Source organism: Ceratotherium simum, chromosome 7, assembly GCF_057802395.1.
Source record: "Ceratotherium simum simum isolate JZ-2026a chromosome 7, ASM5780239v1, whole genome shotgun sequence".
Classification (NCBI taxonomy): domain Eukaryota; kingdom Metazoa; phylum Chordata; class Mammalia; order Perissodactyla; family Rhinocerotidae; genus Ceratotherium; species Ceratotherium simum.
In genome coordinates this window covers 33,381,640-33,404,056 of record NC_141906.1, presented here as the reverse complement: position 1 = coordinate 33,404,056, position 22,417 = coordinate 33,381,640, and the positions used below count along the sequence as shown (strand labels likewise).

Here is a 22,417-nt window from a genome sequence, read left to right as displayed (position 1 = left end):
CGCGCGGCCTCACCCAATCGCGGTCTGCACGTTATGGTTTACAAAACGCTCACACATTTGCTCCCACGAGCAGACAGGAGAGCGGGGGTTGGGGAGGTGAGGCACAGGCAAATTTTAGGACGCTCCTTCTTCTGAGGATGCTGAGGCTGCAGATGCCCGGCAGCCGTCCCCACTGGCCTGGGAAGGACATTGGCCAGAGGGCACCTGGGCCTCACCTCGCCCTCGCCCTGCAGGGCCTGCAGCTCCCTCTTATATGTCTTCTTGCCCAGGGTCTCGTAAATCTTGGTCATCACAGGGATCTTCTCGCTGCCGTCACTCATGGCCGTGTGGTACTTGGGCTCAGGGAGGTCCCCCATGAACCGCAGGATGGTGATCCAGACAGCCAGTGCCGCCTGCGCGCAGATCCCCCGAGTCAGAGAGCCCGAGCACAGGATATTGCTAAAGCCGCCAAAATAACCTGGGGGTTTGGGGGGAGGCCTGGAGAACCCTGGGAGGGCCTCGGGGGTCCCTCGGGATCTGGCCTGTGTGGCCCGGCCCCAGGCTGGGCACTGGGGTGAAGTCAGCCCAGGACCCTGCGCACCAGGAACCCGTCACCTCAGCACCCACGCTGCCAGCACAGCCCGGCACTCACCAGCTGGTCGCCCTCGTCGTCCTGGTACAGCAGCGGCTGCTTGAGCGGCCGCCGGGTGTAGGTGTGCGTGGTCGTGCCCTGGAAATAGGTGGCAGCGAACTTGGCGAATTTATACTCAGAGAGGTCCTCCTCCTCATCATCAGGCAGGGGCAGGGCTGCGTCCAGGTCCTCCTCCACCATCTCCCTCCGCCCACGCTCCAGGTCCTGAGGAGACAGGAGGGGTTCCCTGCCGAGGGGGCAGACTCAGGGCTGGGCTGCGGTCCCCCAACCTGTCCCTGTGGAGCCAGTTCTTCCTCCACAGGGATAGGGCTGTGTTGTCCTGGTGGCTACCCCAACAGAGCCTAGTGCATGACAGATCCTCAATACGTGAATGAATAAAAGTTTGAGTGGTCTGGAGAGGGACAGTGACCGGCCCAAAGTCACATGGCAGGCTGGTGGATGGACAGGGCCTGGGACTTGTGGCCCCGGACTCAGATCATCACTGCTGTCCTCTGCTCAGAGGGGACCAGGTAGATTTTAATGCAAAAGGGTGCAAGCTGGGGGAGGGCCATCACTCTGGGGCCTGTCCCCAGCCCCCGCTCCCAGCCTGGTACCTCGAAGCCGCTAGGTGCCTGGCCCTCCTGGCCTGGCAAGCCGCCTGAAGTCCCCAGGAAGCCAAACATCTTGTCCACCATGTCCGAGTGATTGATGGGCTCGTGGCGGGCCCTCTCCATCTGCTCCAGGAGCTCCTTCTTCCGCCGAGCCTCCTCCTTCTCCTTCAGCTCCCGCTCTGCGTCCTCACGAGCCAGTTGGGCCAGGCGCTCCTGGGAGGTGGCAGTGACGCAGAGGAGGCGGGTGTCAGGGAGCAAGCCCTGCTTGGGGAGCCCCTGCAGCAGCCGGGTCTAGGTCCCAACCTCCGCCTGGGTTGGAGGACTAAGCCTCGGGCTTCTTCATCTTGGGCCATGCCCCGCTCAGCCCTCACAGTCTAATGCGGACAGATGCCCAGCCCCAGACCACAGAGAAGCCTCGAGACGAGCCTAGACAATAGTGCTGCCTGTCCTTCAGGGCTCAGCTGGGAACCAACTCCACCAGGAAGCCTGCCCCTGCCTCCCCAGCTGGAAATGACCACACCCACCCAGATCAACAGTGTTGGGTGAAGGCCGTTGAACCAGTGAATGGACCTGGAAGGTGCCGGGCCACCTCAGCTCACCTGATGCTTGCGCTCTGCCTCCTCCTTGGCCTTCTTGGCGCTCATCTCCTTCCGGAGCTTCTCCTCCTCCGCCAGCCGCATTTTCTCGGCCTCCAGGCGCCGCAGGTACTGGGGGAAGGGGCAGCAGGGTGGGCACCGAACCGCGTGTAGCTGTCACAGTGCTTCATGCCTACTCTACCCCACCCCAACCTGACTGAGTTCTGGGATGGAGTGACTTTGCCAAACAATTTGGCAGAGAGGGGAACTGAGGCAGCTGAGAAATTCTCCAGGTCACACAGGGGGTTGGGGGCACCGTTTGTCCCAAAGCCAAACCTGGTACGCCTGGGCCTCCCCAAGAGTCACAGAGTGACGGGGGCCCCAGCCCTGCCCTTGGCTGGGAGGATGGGAATGAGGGGTCTGGCCCCAGTTTTGTGCCTTCCTCAGAGGAGGCGCGGCCCCACGACAAGTGGGGTGATCTGTCTGCCTGAGGGGGAGCAGCGCCCCTCGGAGGGCACGCCCCTCGTGGGGCTGGGAGCCGCAGGTGCCGTGGACCAGTACTCCTCACCTCGGCCCGGAGGCGCCGGTGCAGCCTGCGGGCGATCATGCCCCGGGCGTAGGCCTGCACGGTGAGCACGGCCCAGAGGCGGTGGCGGAAGGCCCGGCGCACCAGGTAGGCGCGGCAGCGGGCCTGGAACTGGATGATGCGCCGGCGGGCCAGGCGGTACTGCTGGTGCAGCTTCCGGGAGCGCTGCAGGGCCTGCAGCCGCAGGAAGCCCAGCCGCATCTGCAAGGACAGCCCCCGCTCAGAGCCCGACTCCAGACTGACCCCGCCACGGGAGCGTCACTGCGCTGGGCGCTACTCTGACTGGCAGGCCCCGAAGCCACAGCTCTGTCTCCTCTCAGACAGAAGTTCCCTAGGGAGTGGCCTTGGCTTCCCCAGAAATGGGGCCCCCAACCCCGAGGGACCCCCATCCTCAGACCAGGAGCCGGTCTGCTTTCTGTCCACGTCCCCAGCCCCAAGTCCAGGCTACAGCCCAGTTGCTTTGCAGAGGTCCATGTGATCACCCACTCCTGGCCCCCGCCAAGGTCTCGACCCAGGTGCTCACAACCCACCAAAACATGCCAGGGGGAAGCCACAAACATCGCCGACCACATGGGACAAGCCGCAAGAACCAGACGTGAACTTTGGGCCGGAGCAGCGGTAGTGGCCGCCAGGGGCCAGGTAAGTCCTGCTGCCACGGCAACGAGGCTGCAGAAGGAGCAGCCCCTTGGGGAGGCTCACCAGCTCGTAGTTCCTCCTGCAGTTGTGGCCCCGCCAGTGCCTCTGGATCAGCGTGGCGGCGTTCTTCAGCTTCAGGAAGTTGGACCTGAAACAGCAGCGTGATGCGGAAGGATCTCAGAGCAGAGAATCGGGGCCGAGAGGCAGCCAGGGTACAGGTGGGGTCAGGAGAGCAGAGCTGAGTCCCAGCTCTGATTCCCCCAGCTACGTGACCTTGGGCAAAGGCGTATAACCTCTCTATGCCTCAGCTTCCTCACCTGTAAAATGGGTAGACTAATACCTGCCTTGCCTGCCTCGCAGGCCTGTCACATAAGCCCAGTAAGCGAGGCATTCAGAAGGTGTTTACTGAATGAATAAAGGCGTGAATAATAAGTAAATAAAATAACATAAAGGACAAAAGCTTCTAACACTGTAAACTTCACTTATTACTAACTTCCTCATTTTATAGATGAGGAAACTAAGACTCAGTGAGGTTGGGACTAGAGCCCACATCTTCTGACCCACTTTGAGTGAATGCTGGCCCCCTGCACACGCTGGGCAGCTTCTACAGGACGACAGTCACCTTCCACCTGATGGAGGACAGAGACCACAATCACACAGCAGGTGTCTGCTGAGTGTAGAGATAAATAAAGGAGCCCTGAAGCATGGCGTGTCGGTGTGTGACTGAGCCCGTGAGCCAACGCCTGGATGCTCACATATGCAAGGGAGCAACTGTGGAGGGGACGGATAGATGGGCGGACAGACAGATGGATAAATGGACAGGTGGATGGACAGACAGACAGATGGATGATGGACAGGTGGATAGATGGAGAAAGGGAGGGAGTGACCAGATGAACCGAAAAAGGGGCAGGTTGTGGGACTTTTGTGGAGCCTGAATCACACTCCAGAGTCAGCCCTGCCATTTGAGAACTGTCACAACTGTACACATGTCCCTTACATGGAATATGGGACATACTTTGTAATTTATAACATCTCAAATTTCCTCTTTGGGAAATTTCATCAGGCATCCGAGACCACCAGAGTGTCTGCGTGTGTATGCCTCATGTATCCATGTGTGTGTGCCTGTACGAAGGTGAGGGGACTGTGTTATTGGGCTTACACAGCACGGGCAGGTCTGTGTAAATCACGTGTCTGTGTTCATCAGTGTTTGCATGCTCGTGTGTGCATGCTATGCGTGTGTGCTTGTTTCCATGTGTGCACACGGCGTGCATGTTTATTCCCAGTGTTCATGTTGGGGGAAGAGAGGTGGGCCGAGCACACGCACACACATCTGTGTGTGGGCTGAGGTGTGGAGGAGCTGGTCCCGGCACGAACCTGTCTTTGAACCCCCGGATGACCTTCTGGAGGAGGATGACTCTGTCGGTGATGGCCTTGTCCCGCTCCACCTCCAGCAGCAGGTCGTGGTGGTCCTGCAGGGCAGAGCTCCTGAGTAGCGCCCCCACCAATGTGTCCAGTCCCTGAGGCTGCCCCAGGTGGGCTCTCTCTTCCTTCACTGGGAGCCCAGGCTTAGGGTTCAGTTAGGCCCCCCAAGCTCCCAGCCCCCTGTACTCCCCCAGCCACAAGTACAGAGAGGGGTAGTGGTGGCTGTTTCCCAGAGACCAGGGGTGACAAATGGAGCTGGAGGAGCCTAATTTGAGTAGATGGGGTCAGAGGGCCCCATATGCACACATGCTGGCTTCATTCCTATCCCTTGGGCCATCTCTGCCTGAGCCCCCACTCTTCTAGATGTCTGTGTCACGTTGGCCCCTGACCTGGGCCAGGCCACTGTCGTTTCTCTCCAGTGTCTTGGCAGCAGCCTCCTACCCAGTGTCCTAGCTTCTGTCATTCTCCCTCTGGCCCCCCCTCAAGGAGGGATCTTAGAGTACCCCACGGTTCCTGGGGTCTAGCCTGGTCTCCTCCTCTGGCACTCAGGCCCTGCTGACTTCTCCAGCCCTCTCTCCTCCTCACTCCTGAGCCCCCAACCCTCACTCTGGTTAGACAAAGCTCCATCATTCATTCAATACACATGAAGCAAATGTCTCCATGTGCCAGCACTGTGCTATGTGCTGGGGTGGGGCCGCAGTGAACCAAGCAGACCTGGGCCCTGCCCTGGGGAGGCTGAGTCTCACGGGGGAGCCACGTTCATCAGATAATCACAGACCACATCACTTGTGGACAAGGTCCAGCGCAGAGGAGCTGCTCAGCCAAGGCTTTCTGAATGAATGAATGAGTGAATGAATGAGAAGTGGACATTTGGGTTCTCGAGACTATTGGGCATTTCTGAAGAGCCCAGAGAGGTGAGGATGGGGACGACGACGGTCTTCAGAGCTCTCTGGCACTAGATGCCATCATGCAGCATGCCCTCCCTCCCTTACCCACTGACCAGTCCAGGCCGGAAGCCCTGCTCTCCACTCCAGGTCAGCGCCTGACCTTGGGCAACTCGCCTCTCCTCTCTGAGCCTCTGAAATCGGTATAATAATCCCGCCTCACAGGGCTGCCATGAGGACTAAATGAGATCGTGGACAAAAAGCCCCACTCGGGGCCTGCCACACAGAACGCGCCTTCCAGGTGGCAGCTAGGTGAAGTACAGACAGGTACGGTCGACACGCTTTTCCGATGAGGAAATGAAGGCTCAGGAGGATGAAGAGACTGGCCCACGGCCCCTCCGCCAGGGAGGAACTGGACTAGACCCCAGGACTTCCCCCAGCTCACGACTGGCTCCTCCCTTCCCTCCCCCCAGCTGTCCTGGACTTCCTGGGCCCCACCCCGTACCAGAGGAAAGAGCCCTGCCCCGTCACCCAGGACAGTCAGAAATCTAGAACAGCGGAAACGGAAATGGGGAAGCCGGCATGCCAGGAGCTCACGCTGACCCTGCTGCAGCTGCCTGCCACCGCCAACTCCCAGCAAACTCTGCTCCAAGGCCAGGACTCCCCCACCGACCAGCTTCCTGTTCCCAGCCCTGCCCCCTCCCCAACTGCCTGGCTCCCTGTGTCCTGGCCAGGCTGGGATGGGAGCAAGAGAGCTCCAAGTGCATGCTCAGGGGGGTGGCGACAGGCCCCTCCAGAGCGAGGGGGGTGGCGTATGGCTGACCACAGCCCAGGACGAACCCTGAGTGGCAGGAAATCACAGAAAGGGACCTAAAGATACACTCAAGAGCCCCCACCCCGCCCCCGACACACACACAGGTACTTCTCATTTTACAGTTGGGAAAATGAGGCTCAGAAAGGGCCAGTGACCTGCCAAGTCCCAGGGCAGACCCCACAGGGTCAGGATTGAATCCAGGACTCCCTGGTGAACCCACCTCTGGCCTTTGGTTTCCTCACCCACGTCCCATGCTCTGACCCCACACCCAGGTCACAGAAGGTCTCAGTACCAATCTCCCTTTCACCACCAAAGAGGCTTGTCTGGCACCCGCTCCTCCTGGCCATGGCTGCAGGGCAGGAGAATTGTAAAGGGCCAGCACTGCCCTCCTCGGCTGCTGCACCCCCTCTACAGAGGCCCATGAGGACCTGCTTCCACCGTGACGGGGAGTTCACAGCCCCCCAAGGTAGCCAGTCAGAGGCTGAGCTCACCTTCAGAAAGATCTTGGTTTTGCCAATCTGCCAGTCATCGTGGGTGCCCAGCACAGCCTCAGCCATGCGCTGGCATGTCCCCCGAAGGTCGTCCTGGGGGTGCACAGGGAATGAGCAGCCCCGCCAGCGGGAAGGCCACCTGAGCGTCCCTTCCGAGGCTGGGAGGAGGGGTTCTTGCTCCAGCTCTGCCCCTGACTCTCTGTGTGACCCCCACCAGGTCCTGCCTTCTCTGATCCTCAGTTTTCTCTTCAGCTGGGCCAGATGATTGCAAAACCCTCTCCCACACCTGCTAGCCCTGGTCTCGTCTGTTACAACACGTGTGAAGTCCAAGCCAGCCGAGCATGGCGATCGAAGCCCTCGGATGCACTCCACTGCCTGACCCCCAATTTTCCCAGAGGTACCTGAGGTGGACGAGCTGATGTTCCGATGAGAAAACTGGGGCTCTTGTCCAGCCCAAAGCTGGGACCCTCCCTCCCACTGTCTACGCCCCCAGCCCCGTACCTGCTTGTAGGCCGGCTTCACGCCAGGCAGCAGCACTCGGTACCGCTCCACGAACTCCACGAAGCTGTAGCGGATGGGGTAGCCGGCTCGGCGGATCCGGATGGTCTCCATCATGCCCGAGTACCGCAGCTGGCGCACGCACAGGTGCCGGTCGAACAGCTGCCGGGCACAGAGCCAAGGGCGTCAGCGCTGGAAGCTCCCGCTGGGAGGCCAGCTCTGCTCTGCATTCTCCCAGCCCCAGACAAAGGCCCAGAGAGGCCAAGGCCACACAGCAGATGAGCAAAGGCTGGACTGGACCCAGATCTGCAGTTCAAACCCACAAGCAGCAGGAAATGAGACTCTCATGAGGGGTGAGCTGCACGCTTTGGGGGCACAGAGGAAAGACGACTGAATTCCTCTTGGGACATCTCAAGGGGGCTCCATGGAGGAGGTGGTCTTTGCTCTAACCCTGACAGGAGAGAGGGTACTGGAGGGGTGGGGCGAGCACACGGAAACGCGTGGAAGCCTGAAAGCTCAGGACGTGTTGGGAGACTTTACGGGGACTGAGGGGACTAATCCATGCCAAGATTATGGTTGTGCAGGTGGTGGGTGCCTTGCACAACTCCAGGGGGGGCCCTTCACATTACAGCCATCATAGATTTGTAGTTAATAAGACAACTTTCTGGCTGCAGACAGTAAAGTGCCTCAAGGAAGAGACAGGTTTTTCTAACGGACACAAAGTTGTTTTTGTGATGGCAGCAGGGCAGGGCCGGCCCTGGCTCCCGGAGGGGTTGGGGAGGGCCTCAGAGGCCAGGCTAGGGAGGCCAGCAGGGAGTGACCAGGTCAGGTTTGCATTTCAGACCCAAGTCTCTCACTGCAGCGGGGCACAGGCTGGACGGGGGGTACAGGAGGCAGGGAGGCAGGAGACCAGTGAGAATATCCTGCTCCCGAGGTCCAGGCCACAGATGCTGAGGTCTGGGCCCAGAGAACGTTCCAGCAGCATCTGAAAGCAGGAGAGACACTACCCGACTGCCTTGGCAGAGCCCTGGCCTCGGTCCCCCAGACTTCCTGCCTTAGAGGGGCCTGGCTAGAGGCCTCTGTGACCCTCATGTCCCTGCAGACCAGGTCCTGAGCCCCAGGGGGCCTGACCAGCTCACTCTGGGGAATGTTTCCAGGCAGGGGGCTGGGGGCAGGGGGCAGCGGCAGGGCCAGCAGAGGCTTCCGCCAGCTGTTTCCTCTCCCTCCGGGCACTTTCCCTGGCCCAGCTCTGGCCTCCCACCTTCCTTCCCTCTCCAGACCCCTCAGGCCCCAGCTTCCCCTGGGCCTCTGGGAAGGGCCTTGCGGTAAACAACACCTCCCAGAGCCGTGGAAGGAGTGGGCTCCCAGTGAGGGGCGGCCCAGGCTCCTGGCTCTGCAGCCTCAAGCCCCTTAACCCCTCTGAGCCTCCAGTCCCGAAGGGGCCATAACGGTCCCTCCCTCATGGGCTGTAGGGAAGGCTGAATGGGGCTGAGGAGAGACAATCTGGCCTGTACCAGGCACACAGAAAGGGCCCAACAAAGGTTATTCAGAAGAGCCAAAACCGAGAAAGTTCCCAACTAGTCAGAGGAATCCAGGAAGGCTCTGAGGAGGAGGTGGTGGTTGGCTGGACCAAAGGAAAGGGGGCTTTCAAAGTCAGGACCACAGCAAGAACCATGCTGCCATTTCCTGAGCGCCTCCTAGAGGCCAGGCAGTCTGCTGCATTATTGCCTGGAACACCCCAAGGAGCTGGGTAAGATCTGCCCCATTTCCATCTGTGCGGAAACTGAGGCGTGAGAGGATTAAGTGACTTGTGTACAGTCACCCAGTTGGAAGGTGCCCGAGTCAGGAGCTGAACCTGCGTGGAGCCCACTGCAGAGTCCAGGCTCCTTCCAGGGCACCTGCTGCCTCCAGTGAATCGGGACTTGCCAGTCCCCAGAGAGGACAGTCTCACGTCGCCCAGCCCCCACCCCGGCCCCTCCACCCGGCCCGGGCTGGGCCCCCGCCAGGCGGCTCACCATGGGCTTCTTGAACTCGTTGGGCTTGATGCAGCGCACGAAGAAGGGCTGGCAGGCGCCCAGCGTGCGCATCAGCAGCTCCAACGACCGCTTGAACTGGCTGCTGAGTGTGGGCGAGCGCTTCCTGGTCTCGGCGCCCTGAGCGGGACGGACCGCAGCCGTGGGAGGGGCTGACCTGCGCCCCTCCAGCCCGCGGGAAGGGAAGCAGGAGGGAGGGCGGCGGGGTCAGGGCCTGAGGGAGAGCCGCCCAGGGAAGCGGGCACCGGGGCCTTCCTGTGACCCGCCTGGTGTGGGCCAGAGCTTGAGCCCCACCACAGGCACCCCTCAGGGAGCCTCCCAGGACCCCCAGAGGTACGGCGTCCCGCCAGGAGGAGCGCCGCACGGGGAGGAGGAGCCCTGGGTCCCGCCCTGGCGTGCTGGGTGTCTCTGGGTCAGGCACAGCCCTCTCTGAGTCGCCCGCCTCCCTTCCCTGTATAAAGGAGTGGCCGGACTTGGTCACCTCGGGACACTAAGTCATCTCTAGAGACAGGTTAGCCAGTCCTAAATTCAAACCTTGCCCCACAACGGCCTCGCCGTGCGCTCTTGGGCAGGTCACTAAACAGCGCTGACCCTCAGTTTCCTAAATGGGAAGGAACAGTGCCATACATCTACCTGATGGGGCTGTGAGGACGGTGGGCACAGTGGGTGTCTGTAAACAGCAACCTGGGAACCGTGGGGGGGGGGGCGCTGCCTGTGCCTCCTCCCCGCCCTGTGGGATCAGCCAGTCAGCAGCAGGCTGGGTGGGGCGGCCCGGATAAGCCTCCTAAGACGGCCCGCAGCTGGCCTTCCACCGTGCGGCCCCGGAGGCCCAACGAGCCCCTGTCTGGGTGAGCTGGCTGGCGACCCCCTGCGCCTCCGTGCCCTGTTGGGGTCCTCCTGTCAGGATACTGTGAAATGAGGTGGGGGAGCTGAGCAGCAGACAGACAGGAAGCGGTCATCTCAGACTGACACGGAGAAACTGCAGGTAGAAACCAGGTTCGATTCCAAAGCATCTGGATGTTACTGTTTTCCTGCTAATTTCATTTGGGCGAGAATTTCTTATTAGTGAATTTGATTGTTATTGTAAGACTTTATATTTAAGTGAGTCATAATTTTATCTGATATCCTGTAGAACCAAAAACCAGGGGTGCAGACTTGATGTGTGAGGTACGTGGGGAGAGGCAGAGGGGTTTAACCCATGCTAACGCTAGATGCTGCGTCCCCGGACTGAAGGGAGACTTGCCAAGAGACAGCAAACACTTGCTATTCTGAAATCTGCCGTATTTTCCGTTTTAGTTTTATTTGGAATATATTCTAGGATTTTACCAAGGACAGCTGTGGAGTACTTGCACCGGGGGAGGGTAAATGTCAGGTCTGCAGCCCCCACGGCTGCCCCAGAACCTGATCCAGCAGCAGCACTGGGTGACCCCCACTTGGAGAGAGAGCTGTGCAGACTGGGCTGTACTCGGCCTGCGTGAGAGCCCTGGCCAGGAGCACACGTGTGTGCACACACAGCACAGATACAGACATATTCACACACACTGGACACACAGACACACACACACATACACGAACACACACCACATACAGCATATGCATATACACAGCACACTCATACACACAGTGCACACATATAATATATACACAACACACAACACACCAGAGAGCACAGACACACAATACACACAGCACGTACATACAATACACACTTGCAACATACACACACACTACACACAGCACACACCCTTCCTTGGTTTCGATCATCACGCTGAAACTACTTCTGTCTGTCTCCCCTGCTGGGCTGTGGGCCCCGTGAGGACAGGCGGGTCTGCCTTGTTTGTGCCCCAGGGCTGGCACAAGTAAAAATCAACAGCACTTAGCTGAACTGAAGCGGTGCTGAACTGGTTCCTAGCATCCATGGGCTCCCCAAGATTGTCCACCTTCCAATTGCTCAGGCCAAAAGTCTAAGAACCGTCCCCAACTTCTCTTCTCTCATATCTAACATGTCAGCAAATCTTATTGGCTCTACCTCCAAAATGGATCCAGAATCCAACCCCTTCTTACCACTTCCTCCATTGTCAGCCTGGTCCAGGGCGCCAGCACGGCTCTCTCAGGTTATTGCAATAACCTCCAAACCGGTCTCCCAGCTCTGTCCCCCACCCTCCACACCTTCCTCCACTCCAGTATGGACACAGCAGCCCGAGGGAGGCTGTTAAAACACAAATCCAGTCATGTCTCCCCCAGCTCAAAACTCTCAGTGGCTCCCCAGTTCGCTGAGCATGAACACTAAGGTCTAGTAAGGACCGACAATGTCCCACAGGGTCTGGTCCCAGTTACTTCTAGTCTCTCCTCCACCTTGCTTTCTCCCTTTCAGCCACGCCTGCCTCCGTGCTCTTCCTAGAACACACCAGGCAGGCTTGGGCCTCAAAAAAGCACCTGAGGGCTTTCGCACTTGCTGTTCCCTCTCCTTGCAATGCTTTTCCTCCAGAATGCACATGGCTGGCTTCTTCACCTCCTTATCAACTCCTCAGTCAGGCCTTTCCTGGCCCCTATTCAAAATTGCAAAACCCCACCACCAGCATCCCTCCCTCCTTAATTTTTCTCCATATCCTGTATCACCATCAGACATACTATACATTTTACTTATTTATTTGCTTATTAACTATTTCCCCCTTCTGCCACAATGTAAGTCCCATGAGGACACAGATTTTTCTGTTTTGTTCGCTACTGTGTCCCCAGGACACAGGACAATGTCTGGCGTATAATGGGCCCTCAATACATGTGACTGAAGAAGAAACAAGCGAACAGGAGCTATGGAGCGGCAGCGCTGCTCCCCCTTCCCCGGGCTTCTGATTTGGTTTTATTTCATTGAGGGGAAGGGCTGTCCTTTCTGATATCTGTGGTTTTCTGGGATAATCTGCAGATATTTGGGGAGGAGGTAAAGGCGGAAGTGAAAAGGCTAAAGGTCAGTGTGAATGACTCCACGGAGGGGACCTGAGGGGCAGACACCTGGGCGTGCCGCGAACGGGGCTGGGAAGAGCAGCGGGGAGAAGTCACCCGCATGAGAGTGAATGGGCCACCTGTGAACGCAGGGCCCCGGGACATGGGACTGGGGTTAGACATTAATGGGGGGGTCCTCAACGCCCTGGAAGAACCGCCATCCTCACCGCTCACGATCCCCCCAGCGGCACTGGCTGGGGTGGGGCTGCCTGGGGCCGCCCGGGGGAAGCAGACACAAGAGTCAAAGGATGGAGATCCAGGGGTCGGGGACCTGGGCAGGACGTGAGTTCAGACCCCCGGGAGGAGGGTGCGGGCTTCCACCCTGAGGACGGCACTGCAGCTAGTGCTCTGTCATCAGATTAACTGACTTATTCACTGATCCACACTTCACTAAGCTGATCTCCATGTTCCCTTGACAGAGCCATCACGTTCCCAGCAGTTACAAAGCACTGTTTTCACTAGAGGCGACACTTATAGAGACAGCACAGTACAGTGAAAAGCCAAGCCTCATGTGTATGTGACCTTGGACAAGTCCCCCTCCTCCCCCAGACAGACCTGGGTCAAATCCCTGTGTGTTACAGGCTGTGTGATCTCGAGCAAGCACCATGGCCTCTCTGAGCCCCAGCTTCTTTGCCTGTAATGTGGGGGCAATAGTCATGATTCACAGGGGTGCTGTGTAAGTGTGTAGCTCACAGCCTGGCCCAGAAGAGTAGATGTCATTGGTATCAAATGTGTCCCTGCTGTGTTCTAATTCTGTGCTCCAAAAACTCCCGCAGGAGAAAGCCACTTCTGGAGACCCCAGGGACCTATGTTTGGACCTCTCCACGGTCCCTCAGCCGGTGGGTTCTAGCCCCAGCATTCAGGGGAAGGAGGCTCAGAACAGCAAACTTCATGGAGAGCCCCCAGATGCCTCCCGGCGGTTTGGAAAGAGAGGAGAAGGGGCAGGAGGAGAAGACGGGTTCAGAGGTCTTCTAGGACTGCCCAAGACCAGGAGGAAGAGTGGGCCTGGCAGGGGGTGGGCTGGGGACTAGAGGAGGGAGTAGGGGAGAGCCCAGAGCCACACCTGGCTCACCGATGCTGTGACCCTACGATATGGGAACTTCGGGGTGGCAATGCTGGGTGCTGGAGCTTCAGTGCCTGGGGCCCCTCTCTGGCGGTGGCCCTACATTCGCTTGTCCGCCAGCTGGGCCAGTGTGGGCCAGGAGTTGGGGGGTATCAGGGCCGATCCATGGGCAGAGGACAGAGGCCACCATCCAGGCAGGCTCCCTGATGTGCCCGATGCCCTGCTCTGCTGCCATGGGTTTTGTAAATTGTTTCAGAACTCTGAGAGGCACTGGGCAGCAGGGGGATGCCAGACATGCAGGAAGGAAGAGAGACTCAGCATTAAGACCAAATGTGGGAGGACATTTGGGAGTATCAGGCAGAGAGGAAACAGAGTTGAGAAGAGAGAAGGGAGGCCAAGGGGATGGCAGGGCTACGCTGCTGCTGAGGGCTACCCACCACCTTCGGGACTGAAAGCCCCTGGGAGCCACGACCTGGCAGTGGTGGTCAGGGCGCAGCAGGGATGCTGCTCCAGGGCCCAGGGAGGTCCAGGGGTGATGACTTCTAGGCCTGCTCCCCAGGATGCTGTGACTTGGGGTGAGTCACACCCCATCTCTGAGCTTCAGTCCCCCAACGGCAAAACGCAGAAAATACCACTGACTCTCCTGCTCTGCGAGGTTATCAGAGGATCTGACCAAGTCTCAGATGGACGTCGAAATGCTTAGCTGGGTCTGGCAGGAGGAGCAGGCCTCGATGCCTCAGAGAGACTCAGTGGGAGCAGAGGACTTGGGAGACATTGGTTCGAGTCCCGGCTCTGCCCTGGTTCACGGGGTACATTGGGCAAGTCTTGCCTCTTTTTCTAGGACTCAGTTTCCTCCTTTAAGAAACTGAGGTGCTTACAGTACACACAACTAAAAAAACAAAAAACAAAACCACTCCACAAACCACGCCACAAAAAAACACACTCCAAAAAAAAAAAAGGAAAGAGGAAGAAGAAAAAGCCGGCCCTCTTCCCAAGGCTCAGCGCCTCCCCAGGGGCTGCTGAGGCCTCTCCCGCCATCCTCCGGTCCCTGGCTGGGGTCTTTTACCTTCGCAGAAGCTGCTGACTGGCGGAGAGTGCCCGATGAATAACCACAGAGAAACTATAACAGGAACCACAGTGCAGGGCGAGATAGGGGGCAAGGAGAACGTGGTGGGTCAGAAAACGGAGGGCCAAACCCACCAGGGAGGGATGAGGATGCTCAAGGCAGAGGTCTGGGCTCCTGGGGGCCGGGGCAGCACGGACACCTGGACAGGTACCGAGGGGGCAGCAGCTCTGCCCTCCTTGTGAGCCCCTGCACACACCCTCTAGGAAGCCATGGGACGGGAGGAAAATATGAAATCAAAAAGCATACACTCCTGCAGGAAACAAGTCCACCAGACTATACAACTCTAGGGACAAAGGCAATGTAGAGGGTGGGAAATTCTCCACCCCAGTATGGTCCAGGGCTGGCCCAAATATGCCCTCTGTGCCATTTCTCTGAACACCCACAATCATCCGTGTCCTCGAGGCTGGACGTGTTCCCTTCACCAGGGCTCCCTGTTGGAGGTCCAGCGGGGGGACCCCCATGGTAAACAGAGTCTGATCAGGCTCTGCTCTGTGACCTCTCATGCGACCCCACCTGCACCCCCGATCAGTACAAGAGAACCAGATGGGAGGATCTTGGAGGCCTCCAGGCTCCTCACAGCACAGCACGTCCCGCTCAGCTGAAGTTGGACAAGGGTGGCCTAGACACAGGCCTGGCTTCTGGGGGCCCTTCCCACCCAATGGAAGCCCCGCCCCCACGTTACCATGGCGACATCGGCCTGGAAGATCTGCTTGATGAACTTGTTCCTGGAGGAGTGGACCAGCTGGATGATGTCTCCGTGCAAGGTGTCCCGGTTCTTCTCCAGGAAGCCTGGGTGGCGGCAAAAAACAGTCACATCTTGCCAACTCCAGCAACCTCTGCCTGACAAGACTCAGTCTCCCCCCAGATCCGCAATGTCTGGGCCAGGAGGACCCTCACAATTCACCTAGTCCAACCACAGCCATCTCACAGTGGGGGACACTGAGCCTGGAGAGAAGAGCAGCTTGCCCAAGATCACAGAGAAAGGGAGGGCAGAGCCGGAACTGGAACTCCCAACCACACAGCCCCCTCTTCCAGGCCTGGTCAAAGAGAAGCGCAGGGGTCTCAGTCCCCGGGAGGGAGCAGGGCCACCTTCCTGACTGAGCCACCCCAGTGCCTGAAATGCCAGCCTTAGTCTTTTGAACAAAGGTGTCAAAAGCCCCTGTTAAGTGTGTCACCTGGGAGAGAGCACATGCTGATCTGGTACCAGCTAATAGTAAAGGGATTAATCTAAAATGCTTTGTATCTGGGCAGTGCATTATGTTTTACAAAGTGCCCTCACAGCACTGATGCTCACGACTCCCCTGTGTATGTGGGACAGACAGGGATTTTCTTCCCCATCCCACAAGGGAGGAAACCGATGCTGAGAGAAGCTAAGCAAGTTGTCAAACAACACACAGCAAGCCACAGGCAGTTAACACTCGAACCCAGGATCCCAGGCACCAGCTCAGGGAGGTTCCTCTGCACCACACAGACCCCAGAGAACGCTGCCATTCCCAGGGACTGAGGAGTTAGGAACTGGTTAATGGGGGGCCTCGCTGGGGTGAGGCAGGAGATGGGGTGCCCAAGGGCAGTGTAAGCCTGGGAGGAGGAACACTGCAGAGAAGCAGCACCCTGTCCCCACAGGCCTCAGGCTGCCCTGGCTGGGGGGCAGCACAGGGACTCAGTGCGGGGCTGCCCACCTGGCATCTGGGGAGGGGTGAGCTGCAGGAGGCATTCAGTGGAAGGGTGGGCACTGGAGTTGGGATGGACTTGCGGGCTCTAATTACAGCTCTATGACAGACTCACTATGGGATCCTAGGAGGGTCCCCTTCTTGGCCTCAGCTCCCTCATCTGTCAGATGGGAATCATAGTACCCATAAGCTCTTGCTTCTCTTCAGATCCCCTAACACCACCCACTTCATAAATGAAATGCTGGATTAAAACAGTGCGTTGTGAACCAGAAAATGCTTTAAGTGTTTAAAGTAGCTCAAAACTGGTTAGTGACCTTAGGCAAGTCCTTTCCCTCTCTGGGCCTCAGTTTCCAAATCCATAAGGTACATGACCCTTATATTCCCTCCAGATCTAACATCCTATAATTTTATAGCCTCACGTAGAGTTCGCTCAGTTTTCATTTCTGTATCCTCAGCAACAGCCTGAAGCCTGGTACATAACAGATCTCAGTGACTGCTGGTTGAACTGAACTGTAAAATACAATCCTCTATTACTCCAAACAACAGACCCATTTGTTTGCCCAACAGTCCTTCAAACTTAACATTGGCTTCCTTCCTTCTAACAGCAGGTCAGATCTCACATCCAATATTTTAAGGAGGGCTGGGCAGCCTTCAGATTCCATCACTGCTCACTGATGCACTCCACCGCCTTCTGGACCAACTCAACAAGGAAGTACGAAACCCATCGCTCTTTGCCTGCTTGTTTTGAATTTCACTGGACTTTGACTGTGGGCGGGCCCCTTTGGGGCTGAATGGCAGGAGTTCAATGCAGACACAGCCTACAGCTGATGCCCACTCGAGGCCGAGGCCAGCCCTTTACATCGGGTGGGAGGGTGGGGTTGGCAAGGGCATTCTGCAGGCTTTTGACAGTCCCCGTCAGAATTCCAAGTGAGGTACACCTGACTGTTCTGAGCCTCATCTTCACTTCTAGCTTTAACATGAACACAATTGCATGTTCCAGGAGGAAAGAAAACGCATCCCTTCAAAGCTCACACTTGGTCTTGCTGTCTAAAGAGTCTTGGTGGTAACTGGGCTGGTTCCAGGCCTGGCTTTGCACCTAATGGGCTATGTCATGGAGGACAGTTAACCTTCCCTTCTGAGCCTCAGTTTCCCCATATGTACAAAACAGCATTGAGCCCACCCAAATGAATTAAAAGCAAGGACTCAAACAGATACTTGTACACCCACGTTCATGGCAGCACTATTTACGACAGCCAAAAGGTAGAAACAACCCAAATATCCATCAATAGATGAATGGATAGGGGGCCGGCCCCATGGCATAGAAGTTAAGTGCGCGAGCTCTGCTGCTGGCGGCCCGGTTCGGATCCCGGGCGCGCACCGAGGCACCGCTTGTCAGGCCATGCTGTGGTGGCGTCCCATATAAAGTAGAGGAAGATGGGCACAGATGTTAGCCCAGGGCCAGTCTTCCTCAGCAAAAAAAGAGGAGGATTGGCATAGATGTCAGCTCAGGGCTGATCTTCCTCACAAAAAAAAAAAAACAAAAAAATAGATGAATGGATAAATAAAATGTGGTGTGTATATATACATATATATATTTATATTTATATATGTATATATACAATGAAATATTATTCAGCCATAAAAAGGAAATTCTGACATATGCAACAACATGTATGAACCTCGAAGACATTATGCTAAGTGAAATAAGACAAATGCTGTATGATTCCATGTATATGAGGTACCTAGAATAGTCAAATACATAGAGACGGAAAATAGCATAAAGGTTACCAGGGGCTGGAGGGTGAGGGGGACGGGGAGTTATTGTTTAATGGGTACAGAGCTTCTATTTGGGGTGATGCATAGGCTCTAGAAATGGATAATGGTGATGGTTGCAAAACATTGTGAATGCACTTAATGCCACTGAACTGTAGATTTAAAAATTGTTAAAATGGTGAATTTTATATCATATATATTTTACGACAATTTAAAAAACATCCCTAAAAAAAAAAGAGCACTGAGCCCAATGTTTCCTAAGGCCCCTTCCCTCTTTGCATTCCAGGCCTCTGGTGTCTCTGTCCCGGGCTTGAGAAGGGGTAGAGAGGGAAAGGGACAGGCCGCCCATACCTTGGCTCTCGTAGTAGACGATGCCTGCAAAGTGGTTGATCCCAAACTGGGTCTCGTGGTTGTTCTTGGGGGGAATGTAGTTCGAGTTGAGCTTGTGCTGGGAGTTCAACTTGTGCAACATGGTGGTGTCCGTGCCCTGCGGGAACGAGGGGCAGCCATCCAGCCCGCCCTTTCCTCCCCACCCCACTCTCCAGGCCCCATGTCTTTGCTCGCCCTCTTCTGTCTTTCTCGAGAGCTTCGCCTCCCTTGATTTATACCCCACACAGGAGCTCTCTGGACTTCATTTCCCCATCCGTTAAGCGGGTGAACTGGAACTACACAACCTTGATAGTACATTCCAGTTTAGAAAATCTATTTCCCACGATTAAAATCCTGGGAGCAGACCCTCCCGACTCCAAGACATATTCCGTGTCTGGAGCACCTATTCTGTGCCGGCTGAGTGCTCAGATCCTCATCGTTCAGTCCGGGACCAGCGGACTGTAGGTGATCCACAAATGTCAGATGAATGCACTTGAGTTGGCCCCAGAGCCCCCCAGAGAGGTAGGTATCACTGTCCCATTTTACAGGTGAGGAGAGCTGAGGCTCGAGTGTCGAGGGGACCTGTGTGCCCCCCGCTGGTAGGCGCCAGCGGAGGGTCCGGCCCTGCTGCAGGCCCACCTTGGGGAACTTGCTCTCCTCGTCGATGAGGGAGATGATGTTCATGGGCTTGTTGGCGATCATGTCCAGGGCGTCCTGGTTGTCAGTGAACTCGATGTGCAGCCAGTCGATGCTCTCCAGGTCGTACTCCTCCTGCTCCAGCTTGAACACGTGCCGCACAAAGAACTGCTGCAGGTGCTCGTTGGCGAAATTGATGCAGAGCTGCTCGAAGCTGCAGGGCGGGTCAGGGGGACACGGGACGGCTGGGGTGTGGTTCAGGCCCTGCTCCACCGCTCAGGGGCCCGGCTCCGCTCCGTGTGCAGCATGCCCTTGGCCACACTGTTCCCATCGTGGAATCTCCAACCTCTGACCTGGGCAGCGTTGTCAAGTCCAACCCCCTCCACGTTCAGAAGAGGACACCGAGGCCCAGCCAGGGCAAAGCACTTGCCCAAGGCCACTCAGTGAGTCAGAAGGAGAGTCAAGGCTAGAACTCTTGCTCCCTGCATGACCAGGCCCTGCGAGAGGGCTGGCGGGTGGGCACCAAACCCCTGGCAGAGCCCCTGGGATGGGAAGAGCCAGGGCACTGGGGAGGTGGGCCACAAAGAGAGACCCAAAGTGCCAGGACGTGGGAAGGGGGTTGATGAGATCTGGCAAGCAGAGCCTTGATGGCTGACATCTCTGAGCTGCCGACTCAGCGGGCTCCCACGTGACACATCGTGTATTCGGGGGGGGGAGCGGTTTGGTCTCAGGGGGAGGGCTTTGAGACATCCAAAAACACTGCAGGAATTGAAGTGACTTGCCAGGGGTCACACAGCTAGGAAGTGGGGCAGAGCAGGTGGCTCCAGCCCCAGGACCCACCTGGGCCTGCTCCATCCATCAGCCCCTCACACGGCCCCCAAGAGGTGCGGGACCCCAAGCGTGGCCAAGACCTCCACCTCAAGCTTGGCTCAGGCCCGGCCTCACTTGCTTCAAGGCCCCTTGCAGCGTGGACACCAAGCAGATCAGCAGTGGGGCCTGGAGTGTAAAAGCCTCCCCCACCCTGGCTGGCCTCAGCTGACCCCGGGGACTGGCGGGGATGGGGCCCGCCAGGATGACTGACGTTAGATTTTCCAACAGCCTGCCAGAGTGTGCTCGGAGCTGACTAAATACGGTTTAAAGGGAGAGATGTGACACTGCTTACGTCCGTGTTGGGAAAGAAAGCCCCCATAGGGCAGAGCCCCACATGGTACCTGTTCACAGCAAAGTTCTCGAACCCAAAGATGTCCAGGAGGCCGATGGACCGGCGGGAGCTCTTCACTTCCTGAGAGGGCGGCTTGTAAATCGCTGCGTTGACCTTGTCCACGATCCACACGAAGAGCCGCCCGTAGATACCCTGAGGGGAGGGGCGGCCACGTCAGCCGCAGGCCCAGCCACGCCCTCCCAGGGAGACAGGTCAGGCTCCTGGGCCCTTGGCGCCTTGCTCCAGCCCCTTCCGTGGAATGACACACTGTTTGCAACCTCCAAATCTTTCCTCGAGGTGTCCCCTCTGCCCGGAGCCCCCTTCCTGCTCGAACAATTCCTACTCATTTCTCAAAGCTCTACAATAGCAGCTCTGCGGAGAAAGCTTCCCTGACCTCACAGTTTGAGGAGGAGCCCTCCTTTGGGCTTCCATCTCTCCATCCATCTCTGCTCCCTCATCAGCTCTGAATATCTCCAGGGTCCCAGAACCCAGCACAGGCCTGGTGCAGGGGAGGGGCTCAAAGGGGTGACCATGGGAACAGGAAGGACTGGGGGCCCTCCCCACCCGACCCAGCTCCTCTGCAGTGTTTTCTTTGGAGAGACCAGAGAGGGTGTCCCCTGGGCTGGGAACAGCACAGCAGATGGGAGTGCCCAAAGAATATGATCCAACATGAGGCCCAAGGGGCTGGAGATCAAACAGGCCAGGGGTGGAGAGCTTGAGGGGACCAGAGCTGGCAGGGCCCCTGGAGGGCACAACGCCCAGCCCCTTGCGGGACGCATGTGGCTCAGGGGAAGACAGACTCTTGCCCAGGCCCCAGAGAGAGCCAGTGGCCAGAGCCTGGACCCAAGGGCAGTGCGGGGTCAAGGCCCAGACATCCTTCCAGTTCTATGGACTCCTCGCCTCCTGCCCATCAACAACCCAACCTCCCGAGGGGCAGGGAGAGCTGGTGGCCACTTCACGACGGCCCACCTTGACAAAGGCATCCCGAACATCCAGTGCCTGCTCCCTGCTGAGCGGGGTGGACACTGTCTCCCCGCGGGTGATGAGGGTGCGGCTGGTCAGGCAGTTCATCAGGTCTGGAGGGTTCACCTGGTGGGGCGACATCAGGCGCTCACCCAGCCACTGGCTCGCCCCTCCCTCCACCCACACCTCGAACCCCACCCCACTTTCCAGACAGGAGGTGCTCAGACTGTTCCCTCCACTAAGAACGCCCTTCCCCATGGCCCCACAGCCAAATCCTCCCCAACTGTCAAATCGCACCCAATGCTGACCAGAAGGAATTGCTCTCTCCTTGACAGTCGCCCCCCCCCCCGCCCCCCCAGCATGTTACTGTCCCTCCCAGGACTGGTTCTGACTCTGGCTTTATTCATCCCCGTTTTCCAACCAGGCCGGAGCCTAGCAAGTGTTTGCTAAAAGACTGACAGACTGACGCACTCAGGGCTCTCAGCCCAGGGCCCCCCATACCCCCACCACCCCCAGGGGCAGCTGGGCTAGGACAGGTGGTGAGACTCCAGGCTCTGGGCTCCACTCCTCCTCTGGGACCCGGGCCCAGCACAGATCCTGCACCCAGTTGGTTCTCAATATTGAACTTCTAGAACTTTCTCAGAGGGCCCAGCTCCCTCGTCCCCACATGCCCAGCTTCCCGAGCCTAAAGTCAAAGCTGTCCCTGAGAGAAACAGAAGCACCTGCGAGGACAGAAGCCCAGGCACTGACCTCGAGCAGGGACGCGGCCGTGGCCAGGGACGGGGAGAAGAGGACCTCGCAGGCATCCAGGTTTTCAAAGGTGCGGGCTGCAGGCAGCAAGAGGCGTGGCGTCAGGCCAGGGAGGGCGGGCATGGGGGCCAGGGGGCAGTCTAGAAGGACTGGGCTGTCATGCCTGCTCTCAGGGGGCCTCGCCGTCCACAGAGGGCATCAGCATTGTGATTAGATGCTTCTCTGGGTCAATATGTGTTTGACGTATGTTCTCACCGTAAGCCATGGGCACCATGAGGGTGGCAACCTTGTACCCCCAGCACCTGGCTCCATGCCCGGCATCTGAGTAGCAGGCACTGGCAGCCACGCTCCTCTCCCCCAACCTCCCCTCCAGACCCCCAGAGCTCTTGGTGGCTCCTATGAGACAGGCTTTGCAAACTTGCCTAGCTCAGTGCCTGATACCATCTGCCCTTCCCCAAACGTGCCCTGCTCTCTCAGGCCTCAGGACCTTTGCACAAGCTCTTCCTTCTGCCTGGTGCACCTCTCTTAGTCTTTCAAGACTCACTAGACTGTGAGCTCCTTAGAGCTGGGATCATTCATTCATTCACTGAGCAAACCTTCCCAGAGGGACAGTTTCAACTTCAGGTCCAGGCTCTTACTCTGTCTGGGGGCTATTCTGGGTACCAAGAGAGGAGCAGAGTGGAATTTGGTGCCTGTCTCAGAGGAC

The 22,417-nt window shown here is 57.7% G+C and overlaps 1 protein-coding gene across 1 annotated transcript in view; it reads right to left on the bottom strand.

The window, feature by feature from the left end:
* MYO7A (myosin VIIA) overlaps positions 1–22,417 on the bottom strand; it is an 80,505-nt gene that overhangs the window by 37,781 nt on the left and 20,307 nt on the right. The window contains exons 11-26 of the mRNA XM_087434076.1: positions 21,712–21,788; positions 20,968–21,087; positions 20,009–20,151; positions 18,801–19,011; positions 18,144–18,279; positions 15,032–15,138; positions 9,143–9,280; positions 7,131–7,289; positions 6,630–6,722; positions 4,393–4,487; positions 3,082–3,166; positions 2,365–2,583; positions 1,821–1,928; positions 1,225–1,434; positions 632–835; positions 216–392 (exon numbers count right to left, since the gene is read on the bottom strand). Coding sequence (XP_087290202.1) covers positions 216–392; positions 632–835; positions 1,225–1,434; positions 1,821–1,928; positions 2,365–2,583; positions 3,082–3,166; positions 4,393–4,487; positions 6,630–6,722; positions 7,131–7,289; positions 9,143–9,280; positions 15,032–15,138; positions 18,144–18,279; positions 18,801–19,011; positions 20,009–20,151; positions 20,968–21,087; positions 21,712–21,788 — 2,282 coding nt within the window. The remainder of the gene's footprint in view (positions 1–215; positions 393–631; positions 836–1,224; positions 1,435–1,820; positions 1,929–2,364; positions 2,584–3,081; positions 3,167–4,392; positions 4,488–6,629; positions 6,723–7,130; positions 7,290–9,142; positions 9,281–15,031; positions 15,139–18,143; positions 18,280–18,800; positions 19,012–20,008; positions 20,152–20,967; positions 21,088–21,711; positions 21,789–22,417) is intronic.